The following is a 20,132-nucleotide window of genomic DNA, read 5'->3' on the forward strand; positions in this document are numbered from 1 at the left end:
TGGAACTCGGGACAGGTACATTTTGATGAAGGAGGAGGAAAAGCAGAGAGCGTGTCACCGCCAGTGAGAAATGGCCCAGGAAGGGGGCCGGGAGGTGGGCAGGGCAGGCAGCAAGGGGCCTGGGTGTAGCGGATTGGAGGGGACCAGGCGCAGCTGGAGGAAAATAAAGTCTCCTCCTCGCATAAGCCAGGCTGCAGCATGGTGGCCTGAGCTGGGAAGACCCTCAGAGTCATTTGACATATGACCGAGGCTTTGGGCACTTTCCAGGGTGGAGTGGTTAGGTCTGACCTCGGGAAGTGCTTTTGAAGCCGGAGAGCTTTCTTCAGGCTGGCTCTGCGAGCTCCCAGGAGCCTCTGTCTATCTCTGCAACTGCAAACACATCTCCAAAGCCAGGAAGCGCGAGGAGGAGGAGGGGAGGACGCCTAGATGCTAAGAGATGACATGAGATGCTACATGCTTTAGGGTTGCAAGGGGCCTTGGTGAGCTTCTGGTCACTATCATAATGGAGACTGAGACGTGCACACTTGATCGCCCACTGACTAGTGGGGGATCTGGGGCTAAAACTCAGTACGCCCCTGCGCCTGGCTCTGTGAGCGGGCCCCACACCACAGGCTGAGTTTATACTCAGATCAGTAAGCAAAGAGGAGCCACGGGAGTTTCTGATCAGGGAGGGGCAGAAGATGGGCGTGTGTTGCCAAGCGAAATCCGATCGGTGAGAAGCAGCTGGTGAGGAAGCCCGTGGAGGCACCTGGCGGAAGAGAAAGGTCTCCGCTGGGTGCGCATCTCTTCTGTGCTCTGCGGGAGCCAAAGCAGCTTTCGGCCCTCGGGGCTGGTGGCGCCCTGGGAAGTAGCTTGGCTCAGGGGAAGGAGCAGGGACCCCCGCCCGCCGGTCCCCAAAGCGGGTCCTCGGCGTCCCAGCCCCGCACGGCCCCGGGCAGGGCGCACAGCGGAGCTGCGGCCACGAGGTGGCGCCGGCGCGCCTTGGAAGCGCAGCGGCCGCTCCCGGGCCGCCCCAGCGCCGCTCGGCCGCCTCCTCCGAGGAACAATGCGGCGCCTCCGGGCGTAGCGCGGCGCGGGGCCGGACGCCGGACACCAAATCGCGGGCGGCGGAGCGAGCGGGCGGGCTGCGGGCGCGGGTTGCCCTAGTCGAGAGCCATGGGCGCGGCGCGGCGCGGGGCCGAGGATCGGCGCGGCCCGGAGGCGCTGGGGTCCCGGGCGCGGGCCCGGGGCCCCCTCTAGCCGGCACCGAGGGCGCGGGGCCGGGGATGAGGGCGCCCGCCGCGGGGAGCCCGTCTGCGCGCCGCGGCACCGTCCCGCCCAGCGAGCGAGCCCGAGCAGGCAGACGCGTGGCCGGCGGTCTGGGGGCGCGCCGCCTCCCGGCCCCCAAAATGTGAAGCGGGGAGGGCGGAGACGCAGAGACGGCCCGGCCGGGCGCCCTCACCGCTCTCCGGCAGCCGCGCCGCTCCCTCCGCTGCCCTCCCAGGCCCGAGCAGCGAGGCCACCGAGCCGAGCGCTCCCAGCTTCGCTCGGACGCTGCTTCGGCCCGCAGAGGGTTCGTGGCCCGGAAGCGGCGAGAACTGGGCCCAGGACTGTGCGTCCGGCCTCGCCCGCGGCTGCTCGCACCAACAAGTTTGAACAATGATCACCGTCAACCCCGATGGGAAGATAATGGTCAGAAGATGCCTGGTCACCCTGAGACCCTTTCGGTAAAGTTCCCTCCTGGTTGGTTTTTTCCCCGGGGGGCGCGGGATGGAGGTGGGCGAGGTCGGTTCCTGCGAGCGTGCAAGTCCCGGCGGCAGAAGGGGAGGTTCATGCTTCAACCCCTGGTGATGACCAGTGGGGCTGGGCTGGGGAAACGGATGGGGTTGGGATTCGGGGTGCGGGTGGGGTGGGGTGTGTTTTTCGGGGACCTGTCCCGAGTTGGGCAGGGTTGGAGAGGACTCGGGATGCAGAGGTAAGAATGGGGGCAGAAAACCCCCAGGTGGTGGTCCTGGGCCCAGAAAGTCGCCCCAGCCTGCCCGCCCCTTCCTAGCCCCTCGGGGTCCTTCCTCACCCCGCGGACGGTCCCATCCGGGCGGCAAAGTTAGTGAGCGGCGCCCAGGAGCTCCCCCTCTGGTCCCTCCCGTCCCTCCTGTCTGCCCCTAGGTCGGCTACCCCCAACCCCTCCGCCTGTGCCACCCTTTCCCCCGCCTTTGGTGGCACTGCTCTCCTCCCCACGGGGCTTGGGCCTGGCTCCGACGAGAGGGTCCCGAGATTAGACCGAGGACCCGCTCATCCCGGGATTCGCCCCCGATCGCAGGCGTCGGAGAGGCGGGGGTAGAGGCGGCGCTGCGGGGCTATGGGGCGGCTGGAGCCGGGGCTGCGGCGGAGCGTGGCGGGCGGGCGGTGGCGAAGGCGACATGCTTCGGGCGGCCAGCACCTGGGGGCCCAGGCCAGGCAGGGTTGGGGCCGCACAGGACTCACTGGACCCAGCCAGGGGCCCCCAGGGCCCAGCGGTGCCGGGGCAGCCCCCTCTCTTCCCAGGCACCCGCGGAGCCGGCCCGCAGTGGGGTGGGGAGGGGGCGCTGCCTGGTGGACGCCCGGCGGGGCCAGAGTGTCACCCCCTGGGTAGCTGGTCAGTGAGGAAGTTGGGGGAGTGACAGCCCCGGTGCAGGGGTCGGACTCGGGACGCGGCCACAGGTGGGCTCCGGGCGCGGGAGGGAGCCCGGGAAGGCGGAGCTGGCAGGGGCCCTGAACCCTTGCCCTCCAGGTCTCGGCCAGAGTCCCGGTCCCGCCCAGCCCCACTGTGGTCTCCCTGCCGGCTCCAGACAGGGATGGGGGTGGGGAGACGGTGGCTCACCTGGCGCCCGCCTCCCAGCACACCGGGCCTGCCTGCTGGGCCGAGGAGGCAGCCCCAGGGGACGGCAGGGGTCAGGCTGGACCGCTGCGGTTCAGGGCTCCGGGAGGCCCGGAGAGCTGGTGCAGGCCCTGGGCGGTGATAGGGGCCTCGGGAGCCCATGGGAAGCAGGGCGGGAAGCGGGCGTCTCTGAAAAGGGCCTTGCTCCTCCAGGGAAGCCCTTGAATCCCTGAGCTGACTGGGAAGGCTGGAGGGTCCTCACCCCTTCTCTTCCGACCCCATTCAGGTCCCGCCCTCCGGGCGGCTGGATGTTTCCTGGCGCGATTGGAAGCAGCTGCGGGACCCCAGTACCATGGACAGCGCTCGTGCCCCAGGGCTGCTTCCCTGTCTCGTCCTGCCCTGGTTTTTTTTCAGGCCCTTATCTGAAGGCAGGACTGGGGGTGGAGCTGCATGGGTCCCCAAAGTTGTGTAACTTCACCCCAGGGTCTCCCTGGGCTTCCCGGAGACCCGCAGCCATCATCAGTGAGTCCCTTCAGTTGAGGTGGGGGGCAGGCTCCAATTATAGCACCCCAGCTTGTTCATTCTCAAAGGCAGGCTGGGGTCCTGTTCTCTCTGGTTTTCCCAGGGCTGCTGGCAGGGCCTTTATTCCATAGGTGCCCCTGGAATGTTGCTTGAGTGGATACATGGATGGCTGAAACCATTTTAACTTGAGCCCACTCCAAATGCCCCCCAGCTGCCTTGGGGGACATTGAATCCCAGGATCGGGGGCTGGCAGAGGGAGATGCAGATGAGGTGTGTTGGGGGACTTCAGGTTCGGGGTTAAAGGGGATAGACACTGTTCTCATAGCAGGGTTGTTGGACCCTGGTGGGCAACCCAGGTCCCCAGCTCTAAGTACAACTCCCTCGCTCCCCTGGCCTCTTCCCTAGGGACTAGAGATATGAGTGGGGGAAGTCCGTCCTTGTCCTCAGATTGGGAGGACAAATAGCTGATTTCCCCTGGGATCTCCCGAGCATGGGACAGCACCTTTCCTGTGCCGTGGCTGTGGCTGTTGTCTCTAGAGTCTCCTGACTTCCTCTGAGGGACCCCAAGATCTGAGCCCCACCCCCAGGCTTGGTGGAATTAAGTGAGGTGTCCTTCTGTGCTGAGGGAAGTGTCCCTTGTGCGGTCTCGCCTACCACATCATGTCTCCTGACCTTCCTGTCGAGGGTGTGGCCTTTGAGTCTCTCCTTCGGGAAGCTCCCAAGCACCTCTCTGCTTTGGGGTTCTCCTCCTCTCTGCCCAAATCTCTAACAGCTTCCTTTAAATATGGGCTGGGAATTTTGTTGTGCCTTTTATTTTCTTCTGCAATTATGTGTTTTCTTTAATGGACCAAATTTTAATTAAATACTGCTCTGCCAGTTTCAAATAATGAAGATTAAAATGCATAAAGCAAGTCTTGCATAAAGACACAAACAAGTGTGGAACTTGAGGGTGGGGAGTGGAGGGGCAAAACCCGGAGGTCTCTGGCATGACTTGTGGGGCTCTTTCCAGGGAGCCTGACTCCACACAAGAGAGGGTTCCTCACCCTGATCTGGGGTTGGTGGGAGGGCGCCCCTCTCAGCTCTGCCAGTTCATCAAGTCCCCTGATAGGTTCAAGGTCCCAGAAAAGCCCCAAGGCTGTGCTGCGAGCTCAGCTCTCCTGTTTGGGGCCTAGGATTGATGAGGGAAGCAGCAGGACCCTGGGTCTGGATTGAGGGAGGAAGGGTTCTCTGCCTTCTTCCCTGCTGTCTCCCTGGGGTTACCCCAGAGCCTGGCTCCTGGTGGATAATCAATAACTACGTGTTGAAGGCAGGAACAGGAGTCCTGTCCTGGCCAGCTCTCCCTCCCACCCAGTGTGACAGCACACACACCTATATTACATCCCTTGCACAGGTATGAGGACACCCTGGCCAGTCCGTGGTGCAGGCTGATGACCCTGGGTGTGCCTGCCTAGGGGAGATGTGTGTTGGGGGGAGCCTGGGCATGGGCCATGTGGCCCTGCCCTGGAGATCTTACCATCTAGTAGTGGAAGTGGTTGGGGGTGTTCAAACAAGTTCATGACTGCTGCAGCAAGGCCTCTGCATACAGCACTGAGGGTGGCCTGAGTGACTGATAGGGTCCAGGTGGGCTTTGTCTGGACCAATTCCTTGCCCTCTAGCTGGCCTCAGGCCCTGCTGTGTCCATCACTGGTTGTCAAACTTTAGCATGCGGTGGAATCTTCAGGAGACTTTGCTAAAACAGCTTGCTCGCTCCACCCCAGAGCCTCAGATTCAGTAATTTGGGGTCTGGGCCCAGCATTGGCATTTCTAAGGAGTCTCAGGTGATGCTGACTGCTGGTCTGGGGACCACACTTTGAGGACTGCAGCTGTTAATGAACCAGCTCCGCTTGGAGGCTAGAGCCCGCCCGCCTCATGCCTAAGTGTGCGTCATTCTGCCTTGTGGTTTTTCGTGTGGCTTGGGGCCAGCATCTTGTAGTCGAGCTCTCTTTATCCTGTAGTGGGGGAGCCCTCCTGGGCCTGGAGCTCAGCCCCCATCCTTTCATTCTCCTTTGCTTCCTTCACTCATGCACTCATTCTTAAAGCATCTGTGCAGCCGGTACTTGGTGGAGCGCCGGAGCACGATGGCCCTTCCTGCCCTCCTGACCCGCCTCCTTCCTCTCCGCAGGCTTTTTGTCCTGGGCATCGGCTTCTTCACTCTCTGCTTCCTGATGACGTCTCTGGGAGGCCAGTTCTCGGCCCGGCGCCTGGGGGACTCGCCATTCACCATCCGCACAGAAGGTACCTTTGTGGGGCAAGGGAAGTGTGAGATGAATGAGGGTGTTTGTGGGTCAAAGAGGAACTGCCTCTGAGCCTAGCCCTGTACCTGACTTTCTGGCCACCCTGTAGGTGGATGTGAGTGGAGGGGGCCTGGACTTGCTCTGTGTGACCCTCCATACGCTTTGGCTCTGGTCTGGCAGCAGTCATCAGGCTTCCTCTGGCCTGGGTTCTCAGGCCAGGCTAGGGCCTTTAAGCCAGGGTCTCCCGGGTCTCAGAAGAGGCTGCCACTGTTGCTTCTTTAGTTGGGTGTCGGGGTGAGCGGTCTCTGGATATTACACCTGAACCCTTGAGGCACACATATCCTTGTCTTTGGCCCAGGCTGTGGCCATGTGGGGACGGGTCTGGCCATAGGCTTAAATGTCTTATCTCTGAGCTCTTGGGACACAGCTCCCTCCCAGGCCCCGTCACTCCTTGCCCACAGGATATTTGCAAGGCAGTGGAATGGAGATCAGAGCATGGGCTTTGGAGGTCTGGCGGGTCTGGGCTTGCATCCTGGTCATCACCTACCAGCTGTGTGCCGTTGGCCGAGTCACCTGGCATCCCTACAGAGAAGGACAGCAGTGACCTTCTGCAGAGGTTGGATTGAAGGGGCTCACAAGTGAACATTACCTAGCATGGTTGGTGCCACATGGCACAAGAGTGCCCAACTGGGAGCCCTCCTCCTGAAACTGGGCCCAGCCCCACCTCATCTCACCTAAGGAGGGGTGGGGGTCAGAACTGAGTCCTGTCCACTGTATCATGGGGGTTCTTTTGGTCACTGGTCAAAAGGAGGGACATGGGGTAGTGGGGAAACTGAGGCAAGTGGGTTTCTGGAACTGTTTGAAGGCTGGCTCTGTGAGATTTCCCTGCCCCTCTGGGGAAGTCTCTCCTTGAAGTCCACCTTCTTGAACTTGCAGGGCTTGGGTATCTGGCTCCCCTGTTCTCAGCGATGAATATTGTAGACATCCCAAGTTGAATAGGTCGTCATCTGGGTGGGTGCTGAGGGGCTCTTATTATGCCATCTGTCATCTCATCATTAGATTCATTCCTCTGGTTTCACATGCACTTCTTTAAACTTGCAAAAGCTCTCAGAAGGAATCTCACACTTATTAGTCATTCAAGCCTGAGTGTAAGTTAATTTATCCCGTATCTGACTCGCAGAGATTCCTCAGTCTCTAAGCCTCCAAATTTTCCTCTGGTAAATGGGGATGGTAATCCCCATTTCCCAGGCTCGTCGCGAGGCTGTGCTAAGATAAAGCATGGGAAGGGGCCTCAGCAGCATCTGTCAAACGGCGAGCACTTCATCAATACTTAATGGATGTTTCGAGTTAGAAACGGGGGCACTGCAGCAAAGCATGTTTATGGAAGAGGACCAAGGAGGTGCTGGAATGTCTATGTAGGAGAGGCTGAGGATTGAGGTGGGCAGGGGTGGGAGGAGGCAGTCGTGAAGGTACACCGGAAGGGTGGCTTGAGGGAGGGCTAGTAGGAAAAGTGGTGCATGGGAAGATGGAGTATAGACAGAGATTCATAAAGTACCTGGCTGCCACCCCTGGAAAGGGGGTGTGCCTATCTGGGTGGGCTGCTACAGAGGCCTTGAGGAAGCTGAACCTCCAGAAAGGTCAGCGGTCTAAGAGGTGGGAATTAGGGGTCGGGGAGAAGAGGGGTTTTTGGCTGGGCTCTGGTTTTTATGCCTATCTCCCTAAGGGGGTTGGAGAGTCAAGGTAACTCACCTACCCCATGGCTCTTGCCCCATCTGGGCAGGATCAGGCTCAGTGGTCCGGAGTACAAGGGGTGTGGGAGCCCTGCTGTACTCCGTGCTGTGCAGTTTTGCTTGGGTATGGGGGTGGGAGTCCAACCCTAATTGCAGGTCTGGGTCTAAAGATGAATGGAACCACATAGGGGAGAGCACTTGCCCAAGGTCATGCAATTGGACTAGAGCTGTGTGTGCATATGTGTGTACATGTGCATGTGTGTGCATGTGCATGGGCTTAAACTTTTTAATGGGATATAAGATACACAAATGAACAATCCATGCAACTAACAACCCAGATCAAGGAACAGAACATGATCAGCCCCCAAGTGTCCCCATGCCACTTCACAGTCATTACTCACCCAAAGATAGTCATGACCTGACTTCTGATCGCATAGAAGAGTTCTGCCTGTTTTTTGGGCTTTGTGAGCATGGAATCATTTTGGGAGTTGATATGGTTTGGCTGTGTCCCCACCCAAATCTCATCTTGAATTGTAGTTCCCATAATCTCCACTTCTTGTGGAGTGGACCCTGTGGGAGGTAATTGAATCATGGGGGTGGTTTACCTCCATGCTGTTCTTGTGATAGTGAATGAGTTCTCACAAGATCTGATGGTTTTTATAAGGGGCTTTTTCCCTTTTGCTTGGTACTTCCCCTTCCTGCTGCCATGTGAAGAAGGACATGTTTGCTTTCCCTTCCGCCATGATTGTAAGTTTCCTGAGGCCTCCCCAGCCATGCTGGACTCTGAGTCAATTAAACCTTTTTCCTCTATAAATTACCTAGTCTTGGGTATGTCTTTAGTAGCAACGTTGAGAATGAACTAATACAGGAGTAATCTTTTGTGTGTGGCTTTTCTCTCAATAGTACATGTATGGGACTCACTATCTTGTATGTGGTTGCATACATATCTTGTATGTCACTTGCACTTTTACACTGTTTTTTTATTTTTATTTTTATTTTTTTGCTGTGTAACCTTCCATTATGTGAGTACACCACCATTTTTTTTTAATACTTTAAGTTCTAGGGTACGTGAGCACAATATGCAGGTTTTTAACATATGTATACATGTGCCATGTTGGTGTGCTGCACCCATTAACTTGTCATTTACATTAGGTATATCTCCTAATGCTATCCCTCCCCCCTCCCCCCTCCCCACAATAGGCCCCGGTGTGTGATGTTCCCCTTCCTGTGTCCAAGTGATCTCATTGTTCAATTCCCACCTATGAGTGAGAACATGCATACACCACCATATTTTTATCCATCCGACCATTGGTGGGCATTTGGTTGTTTCCAGTTTGGGGCTTTTGCGAACAGCGCTGCTATGAATATTTTAGTGCATGTCTTTTGGTAAACACATGTAGGCATTTCTGTTGGGTATACCTAGGAGTGGAGAGTCTACATGTTGTAATGTTAGTTCTCAGACCAAGTTTATCCAAGCCAGTCTTTTCACATTTCCCAGGCCTCAGAAGCTGAGTGCCTGGAATACAGAACTGAAGTCTGGGAGAAGGAGGAGAAAAAGGGGCCGCTGAGAACCTGGGAGAGCTGACCCTGATTCACTTTAGATCCCTATTCGCATTGTTCCCCGTGATTTCTTTCATACCCTTGGATCAAGCTAATTTGCTTGGGCAGACCCAAGGCAGGGACTCAGGTGGGGAAAGGAGTTTGCAATGTGGGTTTAACATCCTGATCCTGCAAGAGAAGCCCCTCAAACTACATCCCCACACAGTGCCTGGGGCAGCCCTGCCGAGAACCGAGAAGGTGCCAGCCTTTCCACCTAGGAGATGCCTGAGGGAAGGATCAGGGCTTCAAGGGAGGTGCTTGGCAGATTGCTTGGCTGAACCAGGCCAGGGAAGGGATCTTGGAAGTTCGGGCCAGGGTTGGGTTGTTGGATAATGCACATTTTGTTACACAAAAGAAATCTGTGGAGTCTAGACAACCCCAGAGCAGAATCAGGAGAAGGAAACCCTCTAAGGCCGTGCTATTTAGAAAAAAAAAAAAATCATAGCATTGGTCAAAAAACAATCTGTGTACAAATGGGAAAAACCATCTCTCCTCCCCTGTCAAACCAGTGACAAGTGACAGAAGTGACAGAAGTGGGGTCCCACATGGACTGTGGCTGCGAAGGGGGAGGGAGGAGAAGGCTTTTCTCGAAAAGAAGAGCAAGGCGTCATTCAGCCTCTTGTGGACTGTGGTCTATGTGTGGGGCCTCCAAATTCTCCTCTGTGCCTGTTTATACTTCATGATAAACTCTGCATACTTTGGGGGATGAAATGTGACTGACATCTCATTCTGTATTCTGCACACTCATCTGAAAGATTCGAGAGAGGAGGCTGCATGGGGAATCATGACCCAGAGGAGATCTGACTTCATTCCCTCTTGCTGCATTTGGGCCAGGCCTGGACCCTGGGGAGGGCTTTCTGGCATCGCCCCCTCCCAGGCAGCTCTGCCCCACTTCCCACCCCAGGCCCTCCTCCTGTCTCCTGCCCTTCCATCCCTTCTCTCCTAGGCCTCCTTCCCCATGTGGCTGCAGATAGGGCTGTGGGGCTCTTTCCTGCCCTCTGACTTGTCTTGAAGAAGTAGTGGTAGGAGTCTGGGCATGGTGGCTCATGCCTATAAGCCCAACACTTTGGGAGGCTGAGGCAGGTGGATCACCTGAGGTCAGGAGTTCCAGACCAGCCTGGCCAACATGGTGAAACCTGTTTCTACTAAAAATACAAAAATTAGCAGGCTGTGGTGGCACATGCTGTAATCCCAGCTCCTTAGGAGGCTGAGGCAGGAGAATTGCTTGAACCTGGGAGGAGGAGGCTGCAGTGAACCGAGATTGCGCCACTGCACTGCAGCCTACGTGACAGAGCAAGACTCTGTCTTGGGTTTAAAAAACAACAACAACAAAAAAAAGTAGTGGTAGGAGGCTGTGTTTTGGGAGGGGTCTGTAGTTTGGAAGTCCATGGCACAGCTGCATGTGTCTACTGCACCCTGCCAGACCTCCCAGGCCTCCTCCAGGAATTGAACCCGGGGAAGGCTCCCTGGCTCCGTGGATGGTTCTGGCTCTGGCCCTTGGTGCTAAGGGGCCCTGGGGCTCTTCTCTCAGGCTCAGTGGATGGGGGGCCAGGGCCCGGAGGTCTGAGGGAGAGCCTGATGCGGCCTCCCACGGCCTGTCCTTGTCTTCTCTGCTGCCCGGAGCCCAGAGCGCCCATGGCCTCAGCTGGTTTCTGCGGTGAGCAAGGACAGAGAGAAAAATGTGCACATTTCTCCAGCTGCACAAACACCCGGTCACAGCTCCCTTCTCAGTGCCAGGGAAGCCTCTGCTTTCTGGAGAGATGGGGGCTCATTCAATTTCCAATGGTAAAGGGTGAGGATGGGGACAAGAAAAGGGGGACGAAGGAGGATGAGAGAGACAGAGAGAGACACAGAGCGTCTGGGGAGGGGATGGGGCCTCCGTGGGTAATAAACACACCCCGTCTGTAGATGAGAGGATCTATTTGTATCTCCCAGCGTCCCAGCTTTCCTTATTTATATGGAAATATGGAGGGAACATGTGCCTGTTCTGAGATGTATCACTGGGGCCTCACATTAAATATATTTCAATTTAGCTGACGCCAAGAGTGGTGAAGTGACTCGGGGGAAGCGATGTCAGCTGGCTCTGCTGACAGTCCCAGGGCCAGTGGTGGCTTTTAGGGGAGTGGGTCACTGGGGGAAGGTCGGCCTAACCTGCTTCCCTCCTGGGTATCCACCCTCCTGCCTTGTCTTTGGGCATTTTTAGAGTAGAAAATGTGCCTGATACCCCAAGGGCTCATTGGGAAGGGGCAGGGCTGTCTCCCCAGGTCTCAGGGCTTTCTGGAGTTCCATGCCATCTGCAGAAGATAGGAGCAGCTCCTGAGCCCCTGGAACTGGGGGATGGGACTCTTGCTGCCTTGGTCCAGTCTGATGAGGTGGGGCTTGAAGAACTACAGATGGGGGATCTGGCTCTGTGGACATGGTCATCGTGAAACCCAGGCTGCAATGACCCACGCCTCTGTATGTCCTCAGGGTTTTCGTTTGTTTGTTTGAGAGAGGGTCTTGCTCTGTTGCCCAGGCGGGAGTGCAGTGGTGCAATCACGGCTCACTGCAGCCTCAATCTCATGGGCTCCAGCAATCCTCCCACCTCAGCCCTGAAAGTAGCTGGGATTACAGGCACATGCCACCATGCCTGGCTAATCTTTGTATTTTTTATTGAAAAGGGGTTTTGCCATGTTGCCCAGGCTGGTCTTGAACTCCCGAGCTCAAGCGATTCATCCACCTTGACCTCCCCAAGTGCTGAGATTATAGGCATGAGCCACTGCGCCTGGCCTGCTGCCAGCTTTTATAGGAGTGATTCTTTCTTTTCCCGTTTCTCGAATCTCTGGAAGCAATTAGGGGAAGTCAGAAACGGAAGTCAGGGTGATAGAGACTCAGAGCTCAATGAGCCCAGCCCCCTCGTTTTACATGAGAGTAAATTGAGGCCAAGAGAAGGACGGTGACCTGCCCACCTGTCTGGTCCGTGGCAGAGCAGGCCTGGAGTCCAGGCTTCTGCCGCACCCCTCTTGACCGGGCCCATGCCACCATGCTGCTGCTGCTGCAGCCTCTGCTTTGTCGACTCTCAGGGGCCCCTGCAGCTCTAGGCCAGACCTCATAGTTTTTGGCCCATCAGCTGTTTTTCAGCCTGTGCAATGGGGCTGGGAGCGTGGGGTGTGGGTGGGGAGCTGTGACCGTGAGGTTTCTGGGAGGGGCTCAGGCGATGGGCAGGAGCAGAGGAAGCTTGGGGTGGGCTTGGAGAGTGGGACCGGTAGAGCAGCAGACAGGGTGCCAGGCCTGAGGCACTCCAGGGAACACAGCATCACCCCAAAAGCCATGCTGTGGGCTCAGCACTAGTGGGGTGCTGCATCTGCAGGAGCGAGCTGCTGACCAGGCTCTGTGGTCAGTCAGGCCTGAGTGCTCTGGCCACAGCACCACTACGGTGTCCCGGCTGTGGTCTGTTACTCCTTTTTCCATCTTAGTCCTTTGGGGAAAGGACCCTCCAGCCTGAGCTGTGAGCGACAGCCCACCAGGGCTGCCCAGTGAGGCCAGGCAGGCTGTGTACTGCACGACTCCATGATACCCTTCAAGCGGTCACAGTACCAGTGGTGCCCCGTGGACTTGTGGAAAGCAGTGGCCAGGCAGGTCATCTGAGTCCTCCAGTGTTTTTAGCTGAAATGATGGGAATCTCTTCATTTACTCTGTGCTACAAGCACTGGTTGCAAGCTCGGTATTGAATTTGGAGGGTGGGCTTGGGCAGGCATCTCTGAAATGAGAGTGATCTGAAAAAGTAAACCATTGCCCCCAACTCTGGGAAGCTCAAAGAGAGAGCGAGCCATCTATATCCTGTTTTTATCCCACTACTTTGGAGAAGGACTACTGCAGCCCAAGCTATGAGCGATGGCTCACCAGAGCTGCCCAGATTAACCGATTGAGTGTGTGAGTGCGTGGGGAGGGCCTGAGAGGCTGGAGGGACCTGAGTTAGTGTCATTTAATGCTAGTGTGAAATTTCCCGGTCCCAGCTGAGTGTTTGAAAATCCACTCTGTTTTCCGTAGAGGGACTTGTTGGCGGCGGGGGGGGGTCCTTTGCTGCTTCAGCTCTTGGGGTGGGGAGGAAATATGCCCATTTTCTCCAATGCCCGACCCCATCCGTGAGCCTTCCTGGGCATCTCTGCCTCTCTCTCCTTCTTTTCTTCTGCCCCCCACATCCCCCCTGCTCCCATTCATGCCTGTTCTTCGGAGCCAGGAGCCCTGTGTCTTTAAGGAAATCACAGCTTCTCCTGTTTTGCAGCCCTAGCCTGGCTGGCATTTCCACGGTGTGTGAGTGGCCCCTCCCCAGCTCCTGTGGCCTCCCTTCTGACCTCAGGCGGGGTCACCTGGCAGGGGAGCCCCACCAGGGGGTGACTTATATCAGGGTGGGAACGCGGCAGCAGTGGCTGGGCCGGCCGGAGCCAGGGAAGAAGGGCAGAAGCAAAGCAGAAATGTAACAGCAGCCCCGGTGATGCGGAGGCTGCTGGCTGCCCCTGCTCAGCCCACAGCCTCTAGTTCCTTCTCTCCTTTCCCTGCTCTGCCTCTTCTCAGTGGCCTCTCTCTTGTCACCTTCCTGGTGCTGTGATGTTGGTCTGCAGATGGGGCCTGTTATTCTTGCCTTGAGACCGGGATGCTGAAGCTCAGAGCCATTCAGTGACTGCCCCGGTCACACGGGGGTCAGCGGGCAGAGGCCCCAGTTCCCTTGCCCTCCCCAGGTGGGGTGACTGCAGTGTGTTCTACTTGGTCTTGGGGCTCCCTGGCAGGGCTGAGCTTGGGCGCCCTGGTGGTAACATTCTCGGCAATGCAGCTTTCCCAGCTTCCCCAGCTTCCCCGTCTCTCTTCCTCACTCTCCTGCCGAGGTTTCCATTAGCTCCCGTTTAAACTACTCACCCTTAAACCCTTGTCCCAGGCTCTGCTTCTGGGGGGCCCAACCCATGGCATCCTCCACTGGGCCCCTGGACTGGCAGCCTGAGCGTCAAAGGTTCGTGTCCCCAGGTGACTTGGCTCATTTTTGGGGAGTGATTTCAAGCCCAACCCATAGGGGTTTGGGAGGAGCTGAGTTGGGGATTTTAGTGCCTGGAGCCCAGCACCCTATGGACTGTGTGGAGGGGCAATGTGAAGCCTTCAGATTTAATTAAAAAGGAAGGCGAGAGCTCGCTCCTGCACACTGGCACGTGCAGTGCTAATGATCGGGAATGATTAGAAAGGAAGCCGTGGAGGATTGCAGGCTGGCTGATGGGATCTTGGTCGAAGTGCCTCATTTTCATTTAATTTTCTTCTTCACAAGGTCTCCCCTGCCCAGGGTGGGAGCAGAGGGAAGAGCAGGCGCCTCAGCCCCAGGGAACCTGCTCTCGTCAGTTGATCTTTGGGAACCCAAAGACCAGTTTGAGATTCAGAACTCATGCATTATGGTTTCCTACAGGAGGGTCCAGGGAAGAGGGATGGGGAAGAGATGGGGTTAGGGCCCAGGGGCCGGGCAGGAGAAGGAGGGCTGGGGAAGCAACAGGGCCCTGGGCCCGTGAACACAGGCTCCCAACTTCCCTGCATGTCTGGATCTATGGGGAGCAAGGAAAGTGCAGATTCCCGGGGCCCAGACCCTAGACAGTTGAATTGGCAAATCTAGACCAAGGCCCAGAAATCTGAATTTTAACAGCCTGCCTAGAAGATCCAGATGCTGCTGGGTGATTGGCCACACTTCTAGGAACCCTGATCTAGAAGTCCTGCCTGGAGCTTGCTGTTTGGGGGCTCTGGGGCTTCTGTCCCAGTGCTGGGCCTTTTCTGCCATCTCACAGATATGAGGGTTGTTGGGCCCCAGGACACCTCAAAGATTACATCTAAAGCTCCATTTTACAGTTGACAAAACTGAGGCCCAGAGGGCTTAGGAAATGATCCCAATGTCACATGGCTGGTGGAGACAGGGCTGCCCAGGGCTCTCACTCCACCACAATGCTGTTCTCTGTACCGCAAAACAATGCAGCAAAGGGGTCAGGAGTGACTGGGAAGATAGGGCTGAGGCTGGGGTCTAGTGTTGGTGCTGGGGGGCTTTGGGGCCAGCTTTGTCTGAGCTGCCCCAGCCTGGACACCAGGTGGCCTCAGGTGGCCTCCAGGCTGCTCAGGCCTCCCCTAACCATACCCACACTCTGCCCACAGTGATGGGGGGCCCTGAGTCCCGTGGTGTCCTGCGCAAGATGAGCGACCTGCTGGAGCTGATGGTGAAGCGCATGGACGCACTGGCCAGGCTGGAGAACATCAGTGAGCTGCACCGGGCTGGCGGCGACCTGCACTTTCCCGCAGACAGGTGAGGGGATGCGGGGAGGAGGCACGCAGAGCAGGGGAGCGGTGGCACCTGCCACTCTGCCCAGCATGCTGTCCATCATCTCCTTTTGTGAATCTGGAGAAGATTTTGACTATATGGTAATACAGCCCAGAACGCATTTCTACCACCCAAATTTAACAACTGTTAACATTTTGTTGCATTTGTGGCCTGTTTTCCTCTTTAAATAAAACATCACAGATGAAAACTGAAGGGCCTTTTAACAACTTCTCCCTAGAGACAAGTGCCTCCCTGAATTTGCTGTAAGTTTTTCCAGTCCATTCCAAGCACATTTGCACATATGTTTAATATACACACACATTATACATGCATAGTGTGTGATTTTAACAAATTCCATGTAAGTGGCATCTCACAGTACATATTCCACTGCCTTTTTTTTTTTTTTTTTGAGATGGAGTCTCACTCTGTCACCCAGGCTGGAGAGTGCAATGACATAGTCTCAGCTCACTCCAACCTCCGTCTCCCAGGTTCAAGCAGTTCTCCCGCCTCAGCCTCCCAAGTAGCTGGGACTACAGGTGCATGCCACCACACCTGACTAATTTTTGTGTTTTTAGTAGAGACAGTGTTTTACTATGTTGGCCAGGCTCGTCTCGAACTCCTAACCTCGTGATCCACCCACTTTGGCCTCCTAAAGTTGGGAGTACATCGACTGCCTTTTAAATATTAAAAAAAAAAATTTTTTTTTGAGACAGTCTTAGTCTGGGCTGGAGTTAAGTGACATGATCTTGGCTCACTGCAACCTCTGCCTCCCAGGTTCAAGTGATTCTCATGACTCAGCCTCCTGAGTAGCTGGGATTACAGGAGTACACCACCACACCAGTTAGTTTTTCTATTCTTTTTAGTAGAGATGGGGTTTCACCATGTTGGCCAGGCTGGTCTCCAAATTCCTGACCTCTGGTGATCCACCCGTCTCAGCCTCCCAAAGTGCTGGGATTACAGGCATGAGCCACCCAGCCTTTTTTTAAAATTTTTTTTTCGTGATGATTTTGAACTCTGTGTTGAGGGCATGTTACTCATGTACCCCTGGCCATTTTTGCCAAGTAGAACTTTCTGGTTTATTTATTCTAAATATTCTCCTACTTCGGCCAGGATGTCTGAGAGCCCCAGAGTCTGTGCTGCTATCCTACGTGCCCCAGCAGCATCTCCAGGGGCACATGTGGTGTGACATCCAAATCATGTGTCCTAGGTATATAAGGCATCTCCTGGACCTCAGAGAACAGGAGTGTGGGAGGTCAGGCCGTCCTGATTGGCCCCTAGAAGTGGATGTGGAAGGAGGGACTTTGACTTCACCCTATTCCAGGGAGACAAGCTCCACTTTCCCTCTTTTATATATTAGGGTTCTTTATGAAATGGATTTGCTAAATGTATTCTAACTGCTAAAAATTAAACTTGAAACACACTTTTAGACAATTTGCAGAAAAGCTGTTTCTCAGCCAGCATGTGTGATGGAAAAGCCAAAGCTCTAGGCATTTCTAAAGTACGGAGTTGGGTGAAACAGAAGGAAATGCTGACCCACAGGAGGTCACTGTGCCCACAGGAGGGTTGGAGGGACGCCTGCCTGAGTCAGGCCTGAAACACAGTGCGCCTGTGTGGACTGGTGTGGGATCCTGTGCTATGTAGCCTGCTGGTGCTGGGCTGCTGGCCGTAGGGCTAACCTCTAACTGGCCTTGCCGATTGAGTGAATGTCCTGGATGCCTAGTAGGCCAACCTGGTGTGAGCATCATTACCCTCATATTAGCTGACATTTACTCAAAGTGCACTAAGCACCTGGCATGGTTCTTACTGCATACGTGCCGTGATCTTACCTATCTCACAAACCATCTTATAGTTTAATCTTTAAAGATTTAATTAAATCTTTACTCTCGCAGAGGAGGAAACTTTTTCTCCCAGAGGAAGAAACTGAGGCACAGAGAAGTTCAGTAACTCACCCAAAGTTGCACAGCTGTAAGAGGCTGGACCTGGCTTTGGGTTCAGGCCGACTGGCTCCACAGCCCACATTTCTAAGCACTGTGCTCTTGATGATTCATTAAATATGTGGTTATGTGTGGTTTGGTTTTTGTCCCTTTCTAAGAGGTTTTATTTATTTATTTATTTATTTTTTGAGATGGAGTCTTGCTCTGTTGCCCAGGCTGGAGACCAGCAGTGGCACGGTCTCGAGTCACTGCAACCTCCGCCTCCTGAGTTCAAGCAATTCTTCTGCCTCAGTCTCCCAAATAGCTGGGATTACAGGTGTGTGTGCCACCACACCCAGCTAATTTTTGTTTTTTGTTTTTTGAGATGGAGTCTCACTCTGTTGCCCAGGCTGGACTGCAGTGGCACGATCTTGGCTCACTGCAAACTCTGCCTCCCGGGTTCAAGCGATTCTCCTGCCTCAGTCTCCTGAGTAGCTGGAATTACAGGCACGTGACACCATGCCCAGCTGATTTTTGTATCTTTAGTAGAGACGGGTATCACCATGTTGGCCAAGGTGGTCTTGATCTCCTGACCTCGTGATCCACCTGCCTCGGCTTCCGAAAGTGCTGAGATTACAAGTGTGAGCCACTGCGCCCGGCCTAATTGTTGTATTTTTAGTAGAGATGGGGTTTTGCCCTATTGCCTAGGTTGGTCTTGAACTCCTGAACTCAGGTGATCCACCCTCTCGGCCTCCCAAAGTTCTGGGATTATAGGTGTGAGCCACCGCGCCTGGCCTACTGGATTTATTTTTTAAAAAGATCATTCTGACTGCTGAGTGAAAACTGGATTAACAGTGGCAGGAGGGGAAGCAGCGAGGCTGTGGTAGAGATGAGGAGTGCTGGCAAAGGGATCTCAGCTTCCTTGGAAATTCCCCTGAGGCATGAGGCCATATTCTATTCCTCTCTGTGTGCACAGATCCTTCTTCTCTGACACTGTCTGTGTGCCCTCGGATCCAGCTCCATCTTTCTCCCTCGGATCCAGTCCTTTGCCGCTCTTTCATTCTTTCTGCTTTCCTGTCTGCCCCCAGCTGTGCCTCTGATGCAGCCTTTGTCCGCAGGCCTGTTCGCCAGGTCAGGAGCAGCCCTTGTTGATCTCTGTTGAGGATATCGCTGCGGGCAGCAGAGCTGAGGGTCCAGTGGACCTGACTCCAGATCTGCCTTCTTTGGCTGGAGGTGGTACTGCTGACACATCCGGTGGTTCTCTCATTTGTTCCGGTCCTGGCCTGTGCCTCCCTCCCCTGCCCTGCCCTTTGTCTCCTCCTGGGGAAGGAGGGAACTTGTTGGGGAAGGGGGAACACGTGCCACCTCCCAGCTCCCTCCTGGGAAATCGCAACCGTCAGTGTGGGCAGACCCCATCACACCCACAGGCAGAGCCATCAATTTCAGGGACACTGCGGTTGCTGGTTTCAGGGAGAGAAATGGTGGGTGTGTCGAGGGCCTGTGAAAGCCACCTGCTCACACGCCCCTGTGCACAAACACTCCTGCCCCCTCCCCCGCCCTCCGAACCTGACTCCAGGTTAACCAACCTGCAGCTAGACCGGCAAGAATCCGGCAGGAGTGCCTGCTGCTGCGCTTCCGGAAAACTGTCAGGCCTGCACTTGGATTCCCCACTTAGAAATTTCCTGTGGCTTAAAAAACACCTCCACTGGTCTTCCTCAGCCCTTTTGGAAGCTTCTGGGCTGCCGCCTTCCACTCGTGGCTGGTGTGTCCTCAGGGAAAGTAAATTTGTGATTTTAGCCTAGGAAAACATAATTAGGGAGGCAGATTTGCTGCAAATGGCATCGTATTATGTGTCCTAAAGCCAAATAGTAATGATCTTTGAATTTTCCATAAGGCCATAAAACCACCGAAATTTGAGGCTGTCTGGATTGAGGAGATCAGTCTGTATTTGTTGAATGACTAGTGTGTGCAGAGTCTGGGCTGGAGATTTGAGAGCAAGTGGAGGGCACAAAAGAGATGGAATTCCACTGCATGCCCGGTGCCCAGCCTGGCCGGTGGCCGCTGGGAGTGGGGCAGACCTGGGCGGTCTTGGGCTCTGCGAGCCTCAGGGTCTTCAAGTGTGTTAGAGATGATGCTGATGGGAGGCCTGGGCCCTGTGCTCGGCGCTCAGAAGAATAGCTTGTCTCCTTTCCTTTCCTTGTACTGTTAGGGTCTAGAGAAGGGGGTGACCCAGCCACGCTGTGGGAGGCTTAGAATCACCAAGTCCCCACAGCACAGGGGGAGTTTGGGATAGCCTTGAAGGAGGGTCATTTTGACTGGGGAGACAGCCAGCGCTCTGGACAGAGGGAAGGAGCAGATGACCCTGCAGACCCAGACGTGGCTGAGCCCGAGGGAGGCAGACCAGGGAGGAGGGGCTACCTGGGAGCACTGTGGCTGGAGGACCTGGTGAGTGAGGGGCAGTGGTGGGCTTCAACCCTGAACTTTGATGGCTCTAAAAACCACCTTCAGGCCAGGTGCGGTGGCTCATGCCTGTAATCCCAGCACTTTGGGAGGCCGAGGTGGTCGGATCACCTGAGGTCGGGAGTTCAAGACCAGCCTGAACAACATGGAGAAACCCTGTCTCTACTAAAAATACAAAATTAGCCAGGCGTGGTGGCAGAGGCCTGTAATCCCAGCTGCTCAGGAGGCTGAGGCAGGAGAATCGCTTGAAGCGGAGAGGCAGAGGCTGCAGTGAGCCAAGATCGCACCATTGCACTCCAGCCTGGGTGACAGAGTGAGAGTCTGTCTCGCAAAACAAAACAACAACAACAACAACAAAAAAAACACCTTTGTCCTCTAGACTCCTCAGTTTGTATCTTAAGCTGGGGCTGATGCCGCTGCTCTCAGAATAGGCACCTGCCGACCCACCTGGGTGTCCTGGGAATGCTCAGACTTGGGGTCTCC

The 20,132-nt window shown here is 55.6% G+C and overlaps 1 protein-coding gene across 7 annotated transcripts in view; it reads left to right on the plus strand.

Annotated features, from left to right (window-relative positions):
- Nucleotides 1-1,025: 1,025 nt before the first annotated feature.
- Nucleotides 1,026-20,132, plus strand: part of MGAT5B (alpha-1,6-mannosylglycoprotein 6-beta-N-acetylglucosaminyltransferase B) — an 80,033-nt gene continuing 60,926 nt past the window's right edge. For 2 of the 7 annotated variants that reach the window (XM_031657806.1, XM_031657807.1), the window contains exons 1-3: nucleotides 1,026-1,706; nucleotides 5,520-5,632; nucleotides 15,114-15,261. In XM_031657806.1, the coding sequence (XP_031513666.1) occupies nucleotides 1,639-1,706; nucleotides 5,520-5,632; nucleotides 15,114-15,261 (329 nt within the window). In that variant the 5' untranslated portion in view covers nucleotides 1,026-1,638. Of the gene's footprint in view, nucleotides 1,707-3,030; nucleotides 5,633-15,113; nucleotides 15,262-20,132 lie in introns of those variants that run through there. The other 5 variants (XM_031657804.1, XM_031657802.1, XM_031657803.1 and 2 more) reach the window with 4 other exon arrangements.

Source organism: Papio anubis, chromosome 17 (genome assembly GCF_008728515.1).
Source record: "Papio anubis isolate 15944 chromosome 17, Panubis1.0, whole genome shotgun sequence".
Taxonomy (NCBI): domain Eukaryota; kingdom Metazoa; phylum Chordata; class Mammalia; order Primates; family Cercopithecidae; genus Papio; species Papio anubis.